The sequence below is a fragment of the Bubalus bubalis genome, chromosome 13, assembly GCF_019923935.1.
Source record: "Bubalus bubalis isolate 160015118507 breed Murrah chromosome 13, NDDB_SH_1, whole genome shotgun sequence".
NCBI lineage: Eukaryota > Metazoa > Chordata > Mammalia > Artiodactyla > Bovidae > Bubalus > Bubalus bubalis.
The window spans coordinates 53,788,125-53,807,492 of NC_059169.1; the positions used below are offsets into that span (position 1 = coordinate 53,788,125).

The 19,368-nt window shown below is 48.3% G+C and overlaps 2 protein-coding genes across 2 annotated transcripts in view; one reads left to right on the top strand and one right to left on the bottom strand.

Moving 5' to 3' along the window:
- Positions 1 to 10,888, bottom strand: part of CRYL1 (crystallin lambda 1) — a 57,412-nt gene extending 46,524 nt beyond the window's left edge. The window contains exons 1-2 of the mRNA XM_006073239.4: positions 10,731 to 10,888; positions 7,724 to 7,831 (exon numbers count right to left, since the gene is read on the bottom strand). Of these exons, the coding sequence (XP_006073301.1) occupies positions 7,724 to 7,831; positions 10,731 to 10,780 (158 nt within the window). The 5' untranslated portion in view covers positions 10,781 to 10,888. The remainder of the gene's footprint in view (positions 1 to 7,723; positions 7,832 to 10,730) is intronic.
- LOC102407301 lies at positions 10,779 to 18,313 on the top strand. The gene is made up of 3 exons (XM_044926885.1): positions 10,779 to 10,975; positions 11,281 to 11,728; positions 17,988 to 18,313. The coding sequence occupies exons 1-3, from the start codon at positions 10,779 to 10,781 to the stop codon at positions 18,180 to 18,182; spliced, it is 840 nt and encodes a 279-aa protein (XP_044782820.1). The 3' UTR covers positions 18,183 to 18,313.
- The last annotated feature ends 1,055 nt before the right edge of the window (positions 18,314 to 19,368 follow it).

Consider the following 19,368-nt stretch of genomic DNA (forward strand, 5'->3'; position numbering starts at 1 on the left):
TTGGCCACCTGATACAAAGAACTGATTCATTGGAAAAGACCCTGATCCTGGGAAAGATTGAAGGCAGGAGGAGAAGGGGGCAACAGAGGATGAGATGGTTGGATGGCATCACCTACTCAATGGGCATGAGTTTGAGCAAATTCTAGGAAATGGTGAAGGACAGGGTAGCCTGGCATGCTGTAGTCCATGGGATCGAAAAGAGTCGGACCTGACTTAGTGACTGAACAACAATAACAACTTTCACAAATCAGAGAAGGGGAAACCATTCCTGTTTGGGAAGAGTCAATAAGTGACGTGAAGCAATCATTTGGACTGTCCTAGTGACAGCCAAGGGACAGCATGACCTGTGAACACACAGATATGTGAGGTTCAACGACCCACGGAACCCACGGCCCCTTGGAGTTAGCTTCTGGCAACAGCACTCAGGTCACTTGGGAACTTCTCAGCCCAGGGAGGTCCAGTCACCCGCTGCCCTGCACCGTCCTGGTTACATCCCTGCAGACAGGCTCCTGCCCGCTAACTTATTTCTTCTTTACTGGCCTTCACACAGCTGAAAAAAATCTCTCGGTCATGGTTTCCCTGGTGACTCAGTGATAAAGAATCTGCCTGCCAATGAAGGAGACTTGGGTTGGATCCCTGGTGCAGGAAGATCTCACATGCTATGGGACAACTAAGCCCGTGCACCACAACTACTGAGCCTGTGCTCTTGAGCCTGGGAACCACCACTACTGAGCCCGTGCACCTAGAGTGCCCGAAACAAGAGAAGCCGCCATGGTGAGAAGCCCGCACACCGCAACTAGAGAGCAGCCTCCACTCACCACAACTAGGGAAAAGCCTGTGGTGCAACGAAGACCCAGCACGGCAAAAAATAAAAGTTAATTAATTAAATTAAAAAAAATTTCTCCATGAATGTCTTGTGCATGATTCTTATGGTTACACCCAGATTGCATACATTTTTCAGTGACTGTAGCAAGACTTGGATGGGAGCCATGGGAGGCCATTCTGTGATCTATTAACCTCAGTTATTCTAACCAAAGCTACATGGACAACTAAAAGGCAGCTTCAAACCAGACCAGTCCAGAGGAATCCAGATCAAATCCAGGTTCAAGCTGTTGAAGCAAATGCACAGATCTGGGTGGCGAGTTAACCGAGTCAGAGACCCAGCTGTCGGGATAGGAAGTTCAGCTACCGAAGCAACAGAGCCCAGGGCAGCCACCCAGTTTTCAGAGACCACTTCTGCTGGTCTACTAAATCCATGTCCATGTGGAAAAGCAGATCCATTTTCAGTGACTCAAGTTCAGAATGACCATCTCCACATGACAGAGATGGCAGTTGAGACACGAGCAGAGTTCACCCAAAGATGGCGATTTCAGCCAGGGCTCCAGGCAGACGGGCAGCTGGCCCTCCGCCCCCACGTGGGGCTGTCACTCAGATGTCACCATGACTCAGGCTGGGGTCCTGGTCCCGAGAGGTGAGCCTGGCGTGTCACCACATGGAAATGAAACTGAACACAAGTCATGAGAAACAAAACACTCCCAATCTGAGTCCACATTTCAACTTTGTTTATTTGACCTGTGTTTTTCTTCTTGAAATACAACCACCCTCTCAAATTCTTGAGCCCTAACACAGGCCAAGCATTGAGCATTTGCCCGAGAACAAAAGCCAACCAGCGAAGCATCTGCTAATAGGCTTTTCCAAGGTCAAGTTCCCTTTCTGTTATGAGTTTGAATACTTGAGGTTTTAAGAGACTCGTTTTCCCACTCTGTTAGAAAAAGATTAGGTGGACAGCAAAGAGACTCCGCCACACATATACATGTGTCCATTCGCCTCAAACACCAGTCAATTCAATCTAGTCAGGAAGATACACTGTTTATGCTGCTGCTGCTTCTTCTTTTTAAAAATATTTATTTATTTGGCTGTGCTGGGTCTTAGTTATGGCATTTAAGACCACATCTTAGTTGTGGCATCTAAGATCTTTTAGTTCCCTAATTAAAAAAAAAAAAAAGGATGTAGGTGGCCTTACACAAGTCATAAGACCTAAAATTGAGTGTACCTCCCCCCTATAAGGAGGGTGAGGAGATACGACTCACAGTTGATCCTCCTGGCGGCTTCGCCAGCAAAAACTTGAGCAGAGGTGTCATGAGATACCCTGAAATCCAGCTTCCTGCCAGAGAAGCACAACCAGTTCTGCACATTAAAATGCAGTCAGCTTACACGTGGTTGGGGGAGAGGGCTGGGTCTAGAAAGAAAGCCACTCATGAGGAAAGACACATAATTCAGGACATTTGCTTTTCCTAAATAAGGCTGCTAACTGATTTTTGGAAGGGGTGTTGCTTGTTTGTTCCTTGGTTCAAAAATCTTAGGCTGATATCCAAAAGCTCAATTTAACTGGCCACCAATAATACTTAAAATATTAGCTCTTAATTAAACAAAGTAGTAGGAAAATATTATAAGAAAGCCTTTAATCTAGCCTAAGAAAAAGAAAACTTTATTTACAATTTCCCAATGTTCTCCTTGATGCCTGAAAGGACTTTAAAAAGTGGCCAAACTCTTTCATGATACACTTAAACAATAAAGTCTATCACTATAAATACCCGAAGAGATAGGACAAAGAACTTTTCAATTAGGGATCTTAGTTTTCTCTTGGTTACAGGTGCAGTGGAATTGGATCTACAACATGAGGTGAAACTATAACGGAAATGAAAAGCACGTCAGTCAGCAAACAGAGTCCACTATTGCCCTGTAGCTTGAGAGATAAGGGTGATTTTTACATTTTTAAATGTTTGGGAGTACTTTGTGACGTGTGAAAATTATATGAACTCCACAGCTAGGAAGAAAATTCATGACAAACCTAGACAGCTTATTAAAAAGCAGAGATGTTACTTTGCCAACAAATGTCCATATGTCAAAGCTATGGTTTCTCCAATAATCATGTACAGATGTGAGAGCTGGACCATAAAGAAGGCTAAGCACCAAAGAGTTGATGCTTTTGGACTGTGGTGTTCAAGAAGACTCTTGAGAGTCCCTTGTACAGCAAGGAGATCAAACCAGTCAATCCTAAAGGAAATCAGTCCTGAATATTCACTGGAAGGACTGATGCTGAAGCTGAAGCGCCAATACTTTGGCCACCTGAAGCTGAAGCTCCAATACTTTGTCAAGAACTGACTCACTGGAAAACACCCTGATGCTGGGAAAGATTGAAGGCAGGAGGAGAAGGCCAACAGAGTATGAGATGGTTGGATGGCATCACTGACTCAATGGACATGAGTCTGAGCAAACTCTGGGAGACCATGAAGGACAGGAAAGCCTGGCATGCTGCAGTCCATGCAGTCGCAAAGAGTCAGACATTACTGAGCGACTGAATAACAATTTTAAAAAGAGAAAACCTAGAAATTAAAAAGGAGTTGTTTCATTAGAAAATATTTATCAACAAAAAATGAAAGAACTGAAACCAGCAAAAGGCAGGGTTGCCCTGAGGGTACATGTAGGGGAACCTGGGCCTGAGACCCTAGGTCAGGTGTGAAGGAGACAATGTCAGACCCCAGTCTGTCCCCAAACAGGTGGGTGGCCGAGAAAACCCCCCGCGGGGCATCCACCAGGACCCGTGAAGGCCCTGGGTTTCCACAGATTAGAGCCAATGCATGCGAGCTCAGAGATCACCAAACACACAAGGCAATGAAGGGGAGTGGGTTTTTTCACCCCAAAAGATGCCACCGTGGCACAAGGACTGTTCTGACCTAAAGGCAATCAAAACCCAGCAGGTTCAGGAGCTTCTCCTAAACTTGCCTTCAACTGCCTATGTTTATACTTCGGGGGTGGGGGGGCCCGGGTCAGAAGAGTGTTTCACCCAAGAAACACCACACAGCAGGCCAGGTCTCCTCTCCCTCCTAGGAAAGGCCTCCTCCGCCTCCCCACATCCTGACTGCCCCTCCACCCACCAGGCCTTACAGAAGCTTCAGCCCCTTGCTTCATTATGGACCCCCGCTGCTTCATGGGGCTCCCATCCACATAGAATAACATTTGTTTTTCTCCTATTAATCTGCCTTGCTGCTGCTGCTGCTAAGTCACTTCAGTCGTGTCCGACTCTGTGCAACCCACCAGGCTCCCCCATCCCTGGGATTCTCCAGGCAAGAACACTGGAGTGGGTTGCCATTTCCTTCTCCAATGCATGAAAGTAAAAAGTGAAAGTGAAGTCGCTCAGTCGTGTCCAACCCTCAGCGACCCCATGGACTGCAGCCTTCCAGGCTCCTCCGTCCATGGGATTTTCCAGGCAATCTTCCTTACATCAGTTTAATTCTCAGATCACCCAAAGAACCTAGAAGCAAAGAAAGGACCATTTCTCCACGTCTACAGTGATAAACCTGGTGGCTCAGCAGTAATGAAAGAGACGTGGGTTTGATCCCTGGCTCAGAGAGATCCCCTAGAGAAAGAAGTGGCAACCCACTCCAGTGTTCGTGTCTGGAGAATCCCATGGACAGGCGAGCTATAGTCCATGGGGTCCCAGAGTCGGACACAACTTAGTGACTAAACAATAGGGATAAACTACCACAAAATGTGTTAATATTAATATTTTCATCTTCGCATTTATTACTATAGGGATGTTGTGACATACATCTTTGAACTGGTGTTCAAAGAGCTGACACAGAGCTCCTAAAACTCCTTGGAACATCCTGTGCAGGGGAGTGTCTTTTGTTATGTTAATGAGGTGACTTTTGAAAGCACCTCAGGACAGGGCTGGTTGCTTGTGTCACCAACCCAGTAATTTCAGGGCCAGCACTTGAAGTCCTGCCCCTGACCTCAGGAGAGGGAGAGGAGCTGGAGCTGAGTACAATCACCAGTTATTTAATCAACAGTGTCTAAGTGTCAGAGCCACCAAAAAACCCAAAAAGGGAGTTCAGAGAGCCTCCAGGTTGAACAGGTGGATATTCAGGGAGGGGGGACACCAGAGGGCAGGAAAGCTCCCTGCCTCCCACATGTCTCCTGTGTATTTCTTCATCCTGCTGTTGATTGGAAGTGAAACAGGAGGGAAGGGCACAACCTTTAAAACAATGACACAGCCCGAGGACACAACATAAACAGATAAGAACCAAACCAAACGGGTCCAAGATGGCAGGGAAGTTGACTTCCACTAGACCTTGAGCCTCAGTGTGTGAAAGTCAGTCACTCAGTTGTGTCTGCCTCTTTGCAACCCCATGGACTATACAGTCCATGGAATTCTCCTGGCCAGAATACTGGAGTAGGTAGCCTTTCCCTTCTCCAGGGGATCTTCCCAACCCAGGGATCAAACCCGGGTCTCCCACATTGCAGGCAATCACTCTAACACATCAGCATGTTAAGTGACACACCCCCAGGCACCATGACAGTCCCCATCCCTTCCCCAAAAGAGCTGGAATACTCCTCCCACTCATTAGCCTATGAAATTACCCACCCCTATAAAATATGTAAGGTGTTGCAGTAGTAAAGAATCTGCCTGCAATGCAGGAGACCAGAGTTTGATCCTTGGGTCCAGAAGATCCCCTAGAGAAGGAAATGGCAACGGGCTCCAGTATTCTTGCCTAGAGAATTCCACAGACAGAGGAGCCTGGCGGGCTACAGACCGTGGGGTTGCAAAGAGTCAGACACAACTGAGCACATGAAAGCTAACAACGCTCTACCCTGGGGTGGCTCTCACCTTCTGAGATGGCCCGCACTCTGTCTGTGAAGCGTGTTTCTCTCTAAATAAATCCAATTTCCTATCGCTTTGTCTCTCACTGAATTCTCAAGGAGACATAAAGAACCTGAGCTTCTTAAGTCTTGAAACCAGGTGTGTGATTTCAGTTAAAAGACCATGGGTTCAAGTCCCAAGCTTGAGTTGCTTGGTTGCAGTAGCCCTAATTCCATTTGTAAAAAACCAGTAATCCACTGGGTAATTGGTCTCCTGAGCCTGGGAGCCACTCTAGCCAGTAAAGCAAACCCAAGAAGGGATGGTAGGAACCACAGCCAGTAGGTTGGGAGCACAGATGACAACTGGACTGAGCTGGAGTCTGAAGTGTGAGGGGTGGGGCAGCCCTGTGGGATGGAAACCCCCACCTGCCGGACATGATGCTGTCTCAGGGCTGAGCTGAGTTGCAGGACACACACTGGGGTCAGAGAACAGCTTGGTTTGGGAAAGCCCACACATCAGGAGTGGAGACCAGAATCTCAACTTTTAAACATGTGGGTTGAGAATCTTTTGTAAAGAGCCACATTGTAGTATTTTAGGCTTTGCAGCCACATGAGGTCTTGCCTTGTGGGGGTCACTATGAGAATTCATATAGTAGGATCACCAGGCTGAACTTGTCCTGATGTGTAGGACTAGCTCTGTCTTGTTTATCCACGTGTCCCTGGTGAGTGGCACGTGCCTGGAAACAGAGGTCTGTGCGCCAAGTCCCCCTCCTTCACTAATGGCACAGAACAAAGCATTGGGGAGTGTTTAGCTTTATGGTGGTTGTTTCATTTTTTGCTTTTTGTTTCTTTCAATTGATGTTTCATCGGTTGTTGTTCAGTCGCTCAGTTAGTTGTGTCTGACTCTTCACGACCCCATGGACTGCAGCACACCAGGCTTCCCTGTCCTTGACTATCTCCCAGAGTTTGCTCAAACTCCTGTCCATTGTGTTGGTGATGCCATCCAACCATCTTATCCTCTGTTGTCCCCTTCTCCTCCTGCCTTCGATCTTTCCCAGCATCAGAGTCTTTCCAGTGAGTTGGCTCTTCACATCAGATGGCCAACATACTGGAGCTTCAGCTTCAGCATCACTCCTTCCAGTGAATATTCAGGACTGATTTCCTTTAGGATTGACAGGTTTGATCTCCTTGCCGTCCGAGGGACTTTCAGAAGTTTCCAGCATCACAATTTGAAAGCTGTTTCACCTAGTCACCAGCTACCTGTTACTCTAGTAAGAAGCAACTTTACTTCTCTGGGGTTTGGGTTCTTATCTGCTACACAACAAAGTTGGCCTAAGGTATGTAATTTCTCGAGGCCTAGAGCCTGACATCATGCACTGTACATTTGTCTTCTCAAAGAGCCAATGATATACAGCATCTTCTGTTACACAAAATGTACATTCAAATCAATGCGCACAGCTATGCCCCCAACCAGGAGAGTAACTACCTGACAAGGCCTGAGATGATCAGAGCCATGATCAGTGATGGCATCATACATAGCAGGGGCAACCTGTGAATTAGTTTGTCCTTCTGTCTTTGGTCTCCCTGTCTCAGCCTTTTTCCTTTGGTTCTTATTCTTTTTGTTCCTGAGGTGGTCCCTAAAACGCCACCCTCTGTGAGCTCAACGCCCAGCATCTGCTAAGTAGGCACACTCTCACACCTCAGACAACACTTATCCCAGTTAATCCCAGTCCTGCCATACAGAGCAACAGGTAAGAACACACCTGAGGACCTTAGGACCTCTGTGCCCCCAGGGGAGGTGCAGCTCCTGGGCATGTGGCACAGAACCGTTCACCGGCTCACTCACTTGGGCCGCAAGTCGAGGGTCTACACTGGATTCCTCCAGCCCCCTCGCACATCTCTACCCCCGGAAGTCCGTCCTCACAGTCTGAGCCCCTGCTGTGGGGTGGATCCACATCTCGCTCAGCCTGGCTTCACTGGCTCCGAGGCCACGACCCCACAGGAGAAGGAGGACCCCAGCCTCAAGGGCTCGAACAGACGGGTTGAGGCCGCAGGGCCTCCGCATGCTCAGGGTACTCACCTGAGGCTGACCAGCGCCTCCGTCACCTGCCGAGGCTCGATGTCGAACAGTTTGACCCTGAAGCCCGCGCTGGCGAACAGCATGGCCCAGCTCCGCCCGATGAGCCCGCTGCAGGGAAAGAAGGCAGAGGCGCAGGTCAGCTGGAAAGTGGAGCCACTCTGTGCCAGCCCAGTGTCAGAGCACACAGCGTCCTGTTACTGAAACACCTGATGGCTTACAACTCCATGTTTTGACAGCAGGTATCCACTTAAAATGTTGCTTCCACACAAGAGGTCCTGGGTCCTCACTGCAGTGCCCTCCAGACCCGGGGGGAAGCAGGGAGGGGCAGGGCGTCTACACACCAGGGACCCCCAACTGATCAGTGTTGGCGGAGTTCTGGACCTAGAGAAAAGAGACAGCATCTCCCCCGCCTCCTCAGTTTTTCCTACCACCACCAGCATTCAAGATGATGATATTAAAACTATACACATCTTACCTCTATTAATCTGAAAACAATCCCACAAGGGGATGCTATTATATATATATATATATTTCATTATGTATTTGACTGCACCAGGTATTAGTTGAGGCATGCAAGATCCGGTTCCCTGACCAAGGGTGGAACCCGGGCCCCTGTATTGTTTTGTTGAAATCCAAGAATGAAATACAAAAACTTTATCAGGTTTTAGCAGTTAATTCACACTTCCCAGTCACCTATAGGGTTGAGAGAGAGAAAGACAAGAGGTACAGGAGGGGAGACAGGAGAGAGAAAGGGGACAGAGGGGACAGGAGGGGAGAGGGAGGGGGGCGGGAGAAAGGAAGGGAAGCAGGGCCACCACAGAAGTGGAGATGGCTGCTTCCTGAGGTGTTAAAGGTGTGAGAGGTTCAGTCAGTCAGTTCAGTCGCTCAGTTATGTCTGACTCTTTGTCACCCTAGGGACTGCACCACGCCAGGCCTCCCCGTCCATCACCAACTCCAAGAGCTTACTCAAACTCATGTCCATCGAGTCGGTGATGCCATCCAACCATCTCATCCTCTGTCGGCCCCTTCTCCTTGTGCCTTCAATCTTTCCCAGGATCAGGGTCTTTTCAAATGAGTCAATTCTCTGCATCAGGTGACCAAAGTATTGGAGTTTCAGCTTCAACATCAGTCCTTCCAATGAATATTCAGGACTGATTTCCTTTAGGATGGACTGGTTGGATCTCCTTGCAGTCCAGGGGACTCTCAAGAGTCTTCTCCAATACCACAGTTCAAAAGCATCAATTCTTTGGCACTCAGCCTTCTTCACAGTCCAACTCGCACATCCATACACGACTACTGGAAAAAACCATAGCCTTGGCTAGATGGACCTTTGTTGGCAAAGTAACGTCTCTGCTTTTTAGTATGCTGTCTAGGTTGGTCATAGCTTTTCTTCCAAGGAGAAAGCGTTTTTAATTTCATGGCTGCAGTCATCATCTGCAGTGATTTTGGAGACCAAAAAAATAAAAGTCCGTCACTGTTTCCACTGTTACCCCATCTATTTGCCATGAAGTGATGGGACCAGATGCCATGATTTTAGTTTTTTGAATGTTGAGTTTAAGCTAACTTTTTCACTCTCCTTTCACTTTCATCAAGAGAATCTTTAGTTCCTCTTCACTTTCTGCAATTTCTTGCAGTCAGTCAACTTAATTCCTTGTCAGCCTCCCCTGGGGAATTGGAAATAAACTGACTCCCAGAGCACGGCTCCTTTGCACAACAATCAGAGCTGGAGAAGGGCATAGTGGACCCTGGAACAACAGGAGCTGGACTCCCAGGGCCCACCTAGAAGCAGGCTTTTTAAAATGGTAAATCCTACAAAACTTGGGATCTGCAGTTGGGTACCACCGATGCAGAGGAACCGATGGTAAATTACCCTAGCTTCTCTGGTGGGAATGGACAGGTGGGTACCCTCCACCTGCCAGTGATCCAAGGGTCCCCTGTACAGTCAACTCTAGACTCCACTGAACACTGTTGGGTGCCAGCAAGCAGGCCAGTCTCAGCCTGTGGTTGATACACACTTGACCGTGACAAAGGCTGCAAAGCAAGCAAGGTCACCACGCCCAGGACAAAGTGCACTTTCTTCTATATTTTATATCCCTTCAGGAGGCAGCCAGTAGCCCTTGTGCCTGGAAAGCACACGGGCACAGGTAAGGCCACTGCTCCCTGCAAGGGAAGCTGACAGAAAGCACCCTGACCCCTTCCTCGAAGGGGCTTCAACGAGGTGCCCGGACACGACTTATTCTTAGGACGCGCTGTGACTGGTCAGGCAGGCCAGCCCCTTGGCAGCGCAACCCGACACCGAGCCTCCCAGAAGGTGTGCCTGATGACCAACAAGAAGTACCGACCAGTGGGTATTTCGCTATGCCAGCTTACCAACGGAAAGGTGCACGTGGACGCCTTCTTTAAAAAATGAAAACTGCAGGAGTTTTAAAAGAGGATGGAGCACCAACCAGGAAACCGTGCATGGGACTTGAGGGGCTAACCCGACACCCAAGTCCCAGAGAACCCGGATGCCCTGGGGATAGGGCGCCCTCGCCATGCAGGAGGCGTGAATCTGGATCCGGATCGCGCAGTGGGTCCCCACCCCTCCCCGGCCAGGCGGGGTCGCCCAGCGACAGCCTCAGGCCCGAGCGCACGAGACCCTCCCGCTGCGCCCGCGCCCGCCTGACCCAGATCGCGGCCCCGCCTCTCCTCTGCGCGCCCATCCCTCGGACGGGAAAGGAGACAACACACCTGTGCGGATCCGCGGCCCGACAGCCCTGAGTCCGCTCGCAGCGCCCACTGCCACCGTCCCCGCCCGGCCCGCATCACCCAACTCCGCCCGCAACCGCATCGCGCAGCAACCGGGCTGCCGCGGGGCCCGAACAGAGCTGCGCCCCCCGCCGTAGCCCGGGCCGGCCCAGTCCTGGGGAGGCGCGCTGGGGTCATCGGAGCCGCGCCGCCAGCCCCCCGGGCGATGACAACCGCGCCCACCTGCTACCCTCCCGGGCACGCTGGTTCGAGCCCTCACCTGCCGACCACCGCCACCCCGCCGGGCGCCGAGGACCCTGGGGACGCCATGGGCCGCGCGGTGCCCGAGGAGACAGCTGCGGCGCGCGCCACCCGGGCACTGGCTCCGCCCGCCCCGCGGCCGCGACAGGGCCCCGGGGCCTGGCCCGTGGGTGGGGCGCGGGCGGAGCCTCCACCTCTCCACGCCCCGCGGGCGCGCAGGGCTCCGGGCGGGGCTGCGGGGCCGCGGGGCCAGCGGGGCTGTGGGCGGGGCGGGCGGGGAGCTTAGGACTGGGCGGGGTGGGGGGAGCGGCTGAGACCATCGGGCGTGCGGAGCACTCTCCTCCCTCTCCCCGGAGCGCGCACGGAGGAGGTGCTGGGAGCGTCACGTGGATGGGAGCCCGGTGGGAGAGCTACCCCTTCGGACTGTAGTGACTCACTTTGTTTTGGTCAGTTCCCTACTGAACCCCCAAAGTCCGTGCACAAGGAGGGGAACACCTCCAGACCAGGACAAGGCGCGACCGCTAAAGGAACCCCCAAATTTACCCCTGGAATTCCTTTCCCGTGTAAAGTCTTAGCACCACGTCCGGGTGCACGAGCTCAGGCCCCACTGCTGGGTTCACACTGTCGTCGGTTTCGAGGAAGACCCGCCTTTCTCCACAGAGGAGGCCGAGGCCGGGGAGCCCTGGGACGGCAGACAGGAGGGCTGGGGGGCGGGAGAGGGTGTCCACCACACTGGAAGGCCTGGAACCCCCCCTCCCAGAGGTCGAGCTGGTCTATCTTCCAGGAGGAGGAAGTGTCCCCGCGCTGCCCCGGGCTCTTTTCGGAAACAGAGCGGAGGAACTGGCCGCACGTGCCTGTGACCATGCTGTCCGCGCAGCACCAAAGGGGGCAACGCCAGCCATCCAGGTCAAGGCAGCGCTCCAGCGGAAACGCGTGACCCTGACCGGCAGGGCCCTTCCTCTGTCTTCCCCAGCCCAAACGGTAAGAGGAATGTCAGAGCCAGAGCAATTTCACAAGGTATGGGTCAGCATTTTAAAAGGCATTCAACTCACTTAAGAAAAAAAGTGACACAGCAAAGATGTCCCCAAGATAAGGCTTTAAATGTTGAAATAACTATGCATGGGGGCTTAGTTGCTCAGTCCTGTCGGCCTCTTTTGACCCTATGGACTGTAGCCCACCAGGCTCCTCTGTCCATGGGATTCTCCATACTGGAATGGAGAATACAGAAGACTAGAGTAGGTTTCCATTTCTTTCTCCAAGGGATCTTCCCCGACCCAGGGATCCAACCCATGTCTCCTGCATCGCAGGCAGATTCTTTACCAGCTGAGCCACCAGGGAACCCCTCACATAGCTCTCACATGAATTTATAATGAGGCCCCAGCTCCTATGCTGCCTTCACCACAAATTACCCGAAAATTTGTCTTCTTTTAAATAGCCAAGCCCCACTTCCTCTCTGAAGCTGTGACTACTCGACCGGATGATGGGTGACTGCCCTTTTCCTAAAGCATCTGAACTTTCTGCAAGCACCTTTTGGTCCACTGAGTCATTCATTCACTAAGTTTCTATCATAAGAGCCACTGTGTTAGGGTCAGCTTAATGTTTAGTCTTCAATTAAATTGTAAACTTAAGGTTAAGAACCATACCTCTTTTTCTCCTTACTAAGCACATACTCTTTTTTTCTTTTTAATATGTATTTATTTATTTGGCTGTGTCAGGTCTTAGTTGTGTCATGCGGGATCTTTGTTGCAGGGCACAGACTCTCTGGTTGTGGCATGCAGGCTCCATAGTTGGCCCCCGTCACCACCACCTTCTCCTTGCTTTGCCCCATAATGAACCTTGTCTGCTACAAGCTCCAGCCGTGTGGAATTGTTTGGCCTCACTTGCCTTCAGTAATACAGGGAGAGCAGATGGGCCTGGGGGATGAGGGGAGCCCCACTGCTCCTAGGGGGTCCTCCTGCTCCGCAGCCACGGAGCACCCTATCTCCCCAACTTGGGCCACGTTGGACTCCAACGTAACAGCCATCTCCTGGCTTCTATTCAATCCGTGACTTTTTCCTAGCTCCTTAGATTCCCCAGCAGGAGTCAAATCAGTTCAGTTCAGTTCAGTCACTCAGTTGTGTCCAACTCTTTGTGACCCCATGGACTGCAGCACGCCAGGCCTCCCTGTCCATCACCAACTCCCGGAGTTTACTCAAACTCATGTCCATCATGTTGGTGATGCCATCCAACCATCTCACCCTCTGCCATCCCCTTCTCCTCCTGACTTCAATCTTTCCCAGCATCAGGGTCTTTTCCAATGAGTCACCTCTTCACATCAGGTGGCCAAAGTATTGGAGTTTCAGCTTCAACATCAGTCCTTCCAATGAACACCCAGGACTGATCTCCTTTAGGATGGACTGGTTGGATCTCCTTGCAGTCCAAGGGACTCTCAAGAGTCTTCTCCAATACTGCAGTTCAAAAGGAGTTAAATACTCTTCCTCTATCTCCCAACTCTCGGTTCTCTGAGTGGTCTCTTTCTGTCCACTTTTCCCTCTGTCCACCCACAGTCCTCGTGGCAGGTAGAAGAGCACAAATGGCTTCTCACCCCCACCCCCATCATCCCTCCTCCGCCTCCTTTGAGTCCAGCTCCCATCCTTTACCCCAAGGCTAGTTAGGGAACCACAGATCTAAACTCTCCTGACAGCTTACTCTGGAAAAAGTGATCTGTGGTGAGGATTAGGGTTAGTTAGCAATTCACCTTTAAAAATCTGATGTCTGATGTCTTAGAGTACTGGCTGTAATTCCCAATGTAACATCTTGCTATGAAGACCACAGTTACAGGTCAGCATCAGAAAGGCTCACAGTCAGCTGTTGGGGCTCCAGAGTTGGCCTGCAAGGGCTTCCATCTCAGATTCTCCATTCCATACTGTGTGATCTGGACCAGTTCATTCATTCCTCAAAACTTAATTTCTTTTTCTTTTTTTGCCACACTGTGTGGCTTGTGGGATATTGCTTCACTGACCAGGGATTGAACCTGTGCCCTCGGCAGTGAGAACATGGAGTCCTATGTTCAGACCACTGGACCACCAGGGAAGTCCAAAACTTAGTTTCTTCCCCAGTAGAATGGGCACGATAAGAGCTCACTCTGAAGGTGGTTACTGTATTCATTGACGTAATGCCTTTTAAAACACAGGCAGTGTCAGCTGACGTGTGTCCACACAGTTCTCCATGGCAGGTCTGCTGTGTACTCTCCCCATGGCCCTCGGAGCCTCCTTGCAGAGCTGGGAAGTCATTCTACCCTCACCCCAACAGAGCGCCCAGGACTCCCAGAGGCTGAGGGAGATACTGAGAATCTTGGATCAGAACTTTTCTTTCCAGTTAAGCTGCCCTGAGTTTTATATTTATCCTAAGATTGAACAGTGTTTCTCAAAAGATTTGAAATTTGAATTTCAACTCTATATAACCTCAGGAACAGTCTCCAGGAACATCCAAAGGAATTGCAAGATCCTTGCAAAAAAAAGTACCTCAAAATTAAAGATTCCTCTCTATTTCCATAAATCACATTTATACCCATGGTCCCATGAGGCCTAGGAAAGCTTAAACTATGCTATATTATCCATACTATATAGCACGTGTAATATATTGAAACAGTTATCTTAACAAGGAGTCAACATTTTAGAAGCTAGAATTTCAAAATATACCCTAGATAATTCTTTTTCCTTTTCTCCACCTATTAAGCTGCATTAGTTCATTTTCACCAATAATAGAGGGCTGACTTTATACAGGACCTTGAGCTATTTCAAATCCTGAAAGATGATGCTGTGAAAGTGCTGCCCTCAATATGCCAGCAAATTTGGAAAACTCACCAGTGGCCACAGGACTGGAAAAGGTCAGTTTTCATTCCAATCCCAAAGAAAGGCAATGCCAAAGAATGCTCAAACTACCGCACAATTGCACTCATCTCACACACTAGTAAAGTAATGCTCAAAATTCTCCAAGCCAGGCTTCAGCAATACGTGAACCGTGAACTTCCAGATGTTCAAGCTGGTTTTAGAAAAGGCAGAGGAACCAGAGATCAAATTGCCAACATGTGCTGGATCATGGAAAAAGCAAGAGAGTTCCAGAAAAACATCTATTTCTGCTTTACTGACTATGCCAAAGCCTTTGACTGTGTGGATCACAATAAACTGTGGAAAATTCTTCAAGAGATGGGAATACCAGACCACCTGATCTGCCTCTTGAGAAATTTGTATGCAGGTCAGGAAGCAACAGTTAGAAGTGGACATGGAACAACAGACTGGTTCCAAATAGGAAAAGGAGTACATCAAGGCTGTATATTGTCACCCTGCTTATTTAACTTCTATGCAGAGTACATCATGAGAAACGCTGGACTGGAAGAAGCACAAGAGAGTGAAAAAGTTGGCTTAAAGCTCAACATTCAGAAAACGAAGATCATGGCATCTGGTCCCATCACTTCATGGGAAATAGATGGGGAACAGTGGAAACAGTGTCAGACTTTATTTTTTTGGGCTCCAAAATCACTGCAGATGGTGACTGCAGCCATGAAATTAAAAGATGCTTACTCCTTGGAAGGAAAGTTATGTCCAACCTAGATAGCATATTCAAAAGCAGAGACATTACTTTGCCAGCAAAGGTCCATCTAGTCAAGGCTGTGGTTTTTCCTGTGGTCATGTATGGATGTGAGAGTTGGACTGTGAAGAAGGCTGAGTACCAAAGAATTGATGCTTTTGAACTGTGGTGTTGGAGAAGACTCTTGAGAGGCCCTTGGACTGAAATGAGATCCAACCAGTCCATCCTAAAGGAGATCAGCCCTGGGACTTCTTTGGAAGGAATGATGCGAAAGCTGAAACTCCAGTACTTTGGCCACCTCATGCGAAGAGCTGACTCATTGGAAAAGACTCTGATGCTGGGAGGGATTGGGGGCAGGAGGAGAAGGGGCCGACAGAGGATGAGATGGCTGGATGGCATCACTGACTCGATGGACGTGAGTCTGAGTGAACTCTGGGAGTTGGTGATGGCCAGGGAGGCCTGGTGTGCTGCGATTCATGGGGTTGCAAAGAGTCGGACACGACTGAGCGACTGAACTAAGAGCAAGTAATGAGCTATTTCACACCTTTGTGTAAGTGAGAAAAAGGCACTTCCTCCTCAGGACACTATATTCCCATCTGCTTAAAATTATCATACTATATTGATTTTTTAGAACAAGATACTTTATTGCCATCTTCTGGGAAGTCATTTTATTATTATTATATTTCCTGCTTATTTAACTTATATACAGAGTACATCATGAGAAATGCTGGGCTGGATGAAGCACAAGCTGGAATCAAGATTGCCAGGAGAAATAACAATAACCTCAGATATGCAGATGACACCACCCTATGGCAGAAAGTGAAGAACTAAAGAGCCTCTTGATGAAAGTAAAAGAGGAGAGTGAAAAAGTTGGCTTAAAGCTCAACATTCAGAAAACGAAGATCATGGCATCCAGTCCCATCACTTCGTGGCAAATAGATGGGGAAACAGTGGAAACAGTGGCTGACTTTATTTTTTTGGGCTCCAAAATCACTGCAGATGGTGATTGCAGCCATGAAATTAAAAGATGCTTGTTCCTTGGAAGGAAAGTTATGACCAACCTGCTGTTGCTGCTGCTGCTAATTCGCTTCAGTTGTGTCTGACTCTGTGCAACCCCATAGACAGCAGCCCACCAGGCTCCCCCATCCCTGGGATTCTCTAGGCAAGAACACTGGAGAGGGTTGCCATTTCCTTCTCCTAGACAGCGTATTAAAAAGCAGAGACATTACTTTGTCAACAAAGGTCCATCTAGTCAAGGCTATGGTTTTTCCAGTGGTCATGTATGGATGTGAGAGTTGGACTATAAAGAAAGCTGAGTGCCGAAGAACTGATGCTTTTGAACTGTGGTGTTGGAGAAGACTCTTGAGAGTCCCTTGGACTGCAAGGAGATCCAACCAGTCCATCCTAAAGGAGATCATCCTAAACTGATCTCCTTTATTGGAAGTTCTTCATTGGAAGGACTGATGTTGAAGCTGAAGCATTGAAACTTTGGCCACCTGATGTGAACAGCTGACTCATTTGAAAAGACCCTGATGCTGGGAAAGATTGAAGTCAGGAGGAGAAGGGGATGACAGAGGATGAGATGGTTGGGGCATCACCGACTCAATGGACATGGGTTTGGGTGGACTCTGGGAGTTGGTGATGGACAGGGAGGCCTGGTGTGCTGTGGTTCATATGGTCACAAAGAGTCATACACGACTGAGCGACTGAACTGAACTGACTGAACTGATAAGCACCAAATCTGTGATACCCAATATGCGATGTATCCCCTCCTTGTGCGGTGCCCAGCCTGTACAATCATATGTGACAGAGGCTGTGAGGAGTAAAATATTGTCTAGGGAAATTCACGTGCTTGAATGTAGCTCTGTCTGGAGAGATTGTAACTCCTTGTCAGAAAGGTAGGATTTCATAACCATTATAATCACTATGACTTGTTTCCAAATGATTTCTGAGTTTACCCAGAGAAGATGTCATTCAAGGATTTTATCTTTGTCTGGGCTCAGGATTCTGGGGCTGGCAGGAGGCTCAGAAAACTGAAGATAAGGGGCTCAATCAATTAGGACCCTAACCCTGAGTGACCCTTGACTTTACTGGGGTTTTAGAGAAAGTCCTTTATCTCTGTTCCAAAGGCATTACTGGATAGAGACACATTAGCAATAAAAAAGAGAGATTCCTCTTGCGTTTTGGCTCAGTTCAACAATTCTATGTACAAGCCACCTCAAAGAGACAAAAGCCTGGGAATTACCTGGTGGTCCAGTGGTTAGGACTCAGAGCTCCCACTGCCCTGTCCTGGTTCAATCTCTGGTCAGGGAATTAAGATCCCACAAGCTGCATGGCTTAAAACACACACACACACACACACACACACACACAAAACCATCTTCCCCCAAATCGCTCCCACTTCCCCCTGGAATTAAACAAACTCACCCAAAACATGAACCAAATGAATATGATGACTAACGATGTTTCTGTAAAGTGATATTTGTTCTTCACACGGAGAATTTTGAAGAGCATGCGTCAATACGACAGTAATTCATTTCTCAACATTCTGTACTGTATTGTTATGGGTATTTAGCAGAATTTACTGACCAGGTCACTGATGATTCTTTAGGCCATGTTCTGGGCTTACAAACAGTTACAAACTGTTTATTCCAGTTGATCCTGGTGGTGCGTGAGGTGAGTTTAATGATCTCTGCATCCTGTACAGGTACAGAGTCTATGGGCAGGTCCTCCTGTGATGATGGAAAAGTTCTGCACATGTGTCTCCAGTACACACCTGCTGAATGCAGCCAGTGAGACTAAGGAACTAAACTTTATATTTGATTTAATGCTGCTTACTCATCCTGCTCCATCTTACAGAAATGCCTTATTTCTCAAGACCCTCCTACATTTGAACAAATGAATGAAAGAATGAACAAATGTTACTATTAAACCCTGAACATAACTGACACAGAGCAATGAAAATATTTATGCTGACAATAGAAAGCACGTAATTTCACTATTTCAGGTCATTAAAAATACCCTTGTACAATATTCTAAAGGAGTTTTCGTTATTTGAGCATACTTGGGTTTGTGTGTGTGTGTGATTTTGGATGACAGAATGAGTGTTTATTTTGGATTGGATAAAAAGTTATAGGTTTTTCTCCAGGCCACGTTCCAGCCTTCACTGATCCTACTTTGGAGCTAGAAAGCTAAATTCCCATCTGTTATTATGAAACTGACTTAATTACGGAGTCATGCAAGTAGAAAAAATCGACATGTTCTACTAGGGAATAAGGCTTTTAATAACAAGCTGTTATGCAAGCAGAAAGGGAAAGTCAAGGCGAAGGGAATTTACTTTGCACACATGCTGCACAAGCTGCCCTTTCAGAGCGGGGCCTTGGTGAAGCCTGAGCATCTTGGGTACATGGTGCATGCGGCTCCAGCAAGGGCTTTCTGAAGAGACCCTCACCCTGGCCCACTTTGCTCCAAGCTCAGCCTGGACCATGGGGGCAGTGATCAGAGGCACCTCAGTTTGCCTTTAACTAGTTTCCATCCATAAATGTTGTCTGAACATTTATTATACTCAGTATAACTGGATGTGAATTATTAAATGTGTTTGAACTCAGATAAACAAGCTTTGTGCGTTAGATGAAAGAATGTGCATCTCTGAATATTTTATCGAAGCTGTCTGCAATCCTTTGCAAGTAAATATTTTTATCTGAGTATTTTTTTAACTTCCACTTTTTTCTCTCTGCCCCACTCCCCTGTGTTAATCAACAATCTCCTTTCATACTGAACACGGATTTGTTACCTTAAATCTAGGGCACTCTACCGACTTAAAATGTGAAGATTCATGTGAAGAAAAATCTTATTTTTGAATTTAAATATTCATTAATACTAAGGAACTTTCCCTTAACAATAGTCATGTAGTTATTATATACACACACATATACATATATATACACACATATATATAGTTAGATGTGTGAATGTGTGTGTAAGTGGCTTCAGTTGTGTCCAACTCTTTGTGACCCTACAGACTGTAGCCCACCAGGCTCCTCTGTCCATGGGATTCCCCAGGCAAGAATGCTGGAATGGGTTGCCAT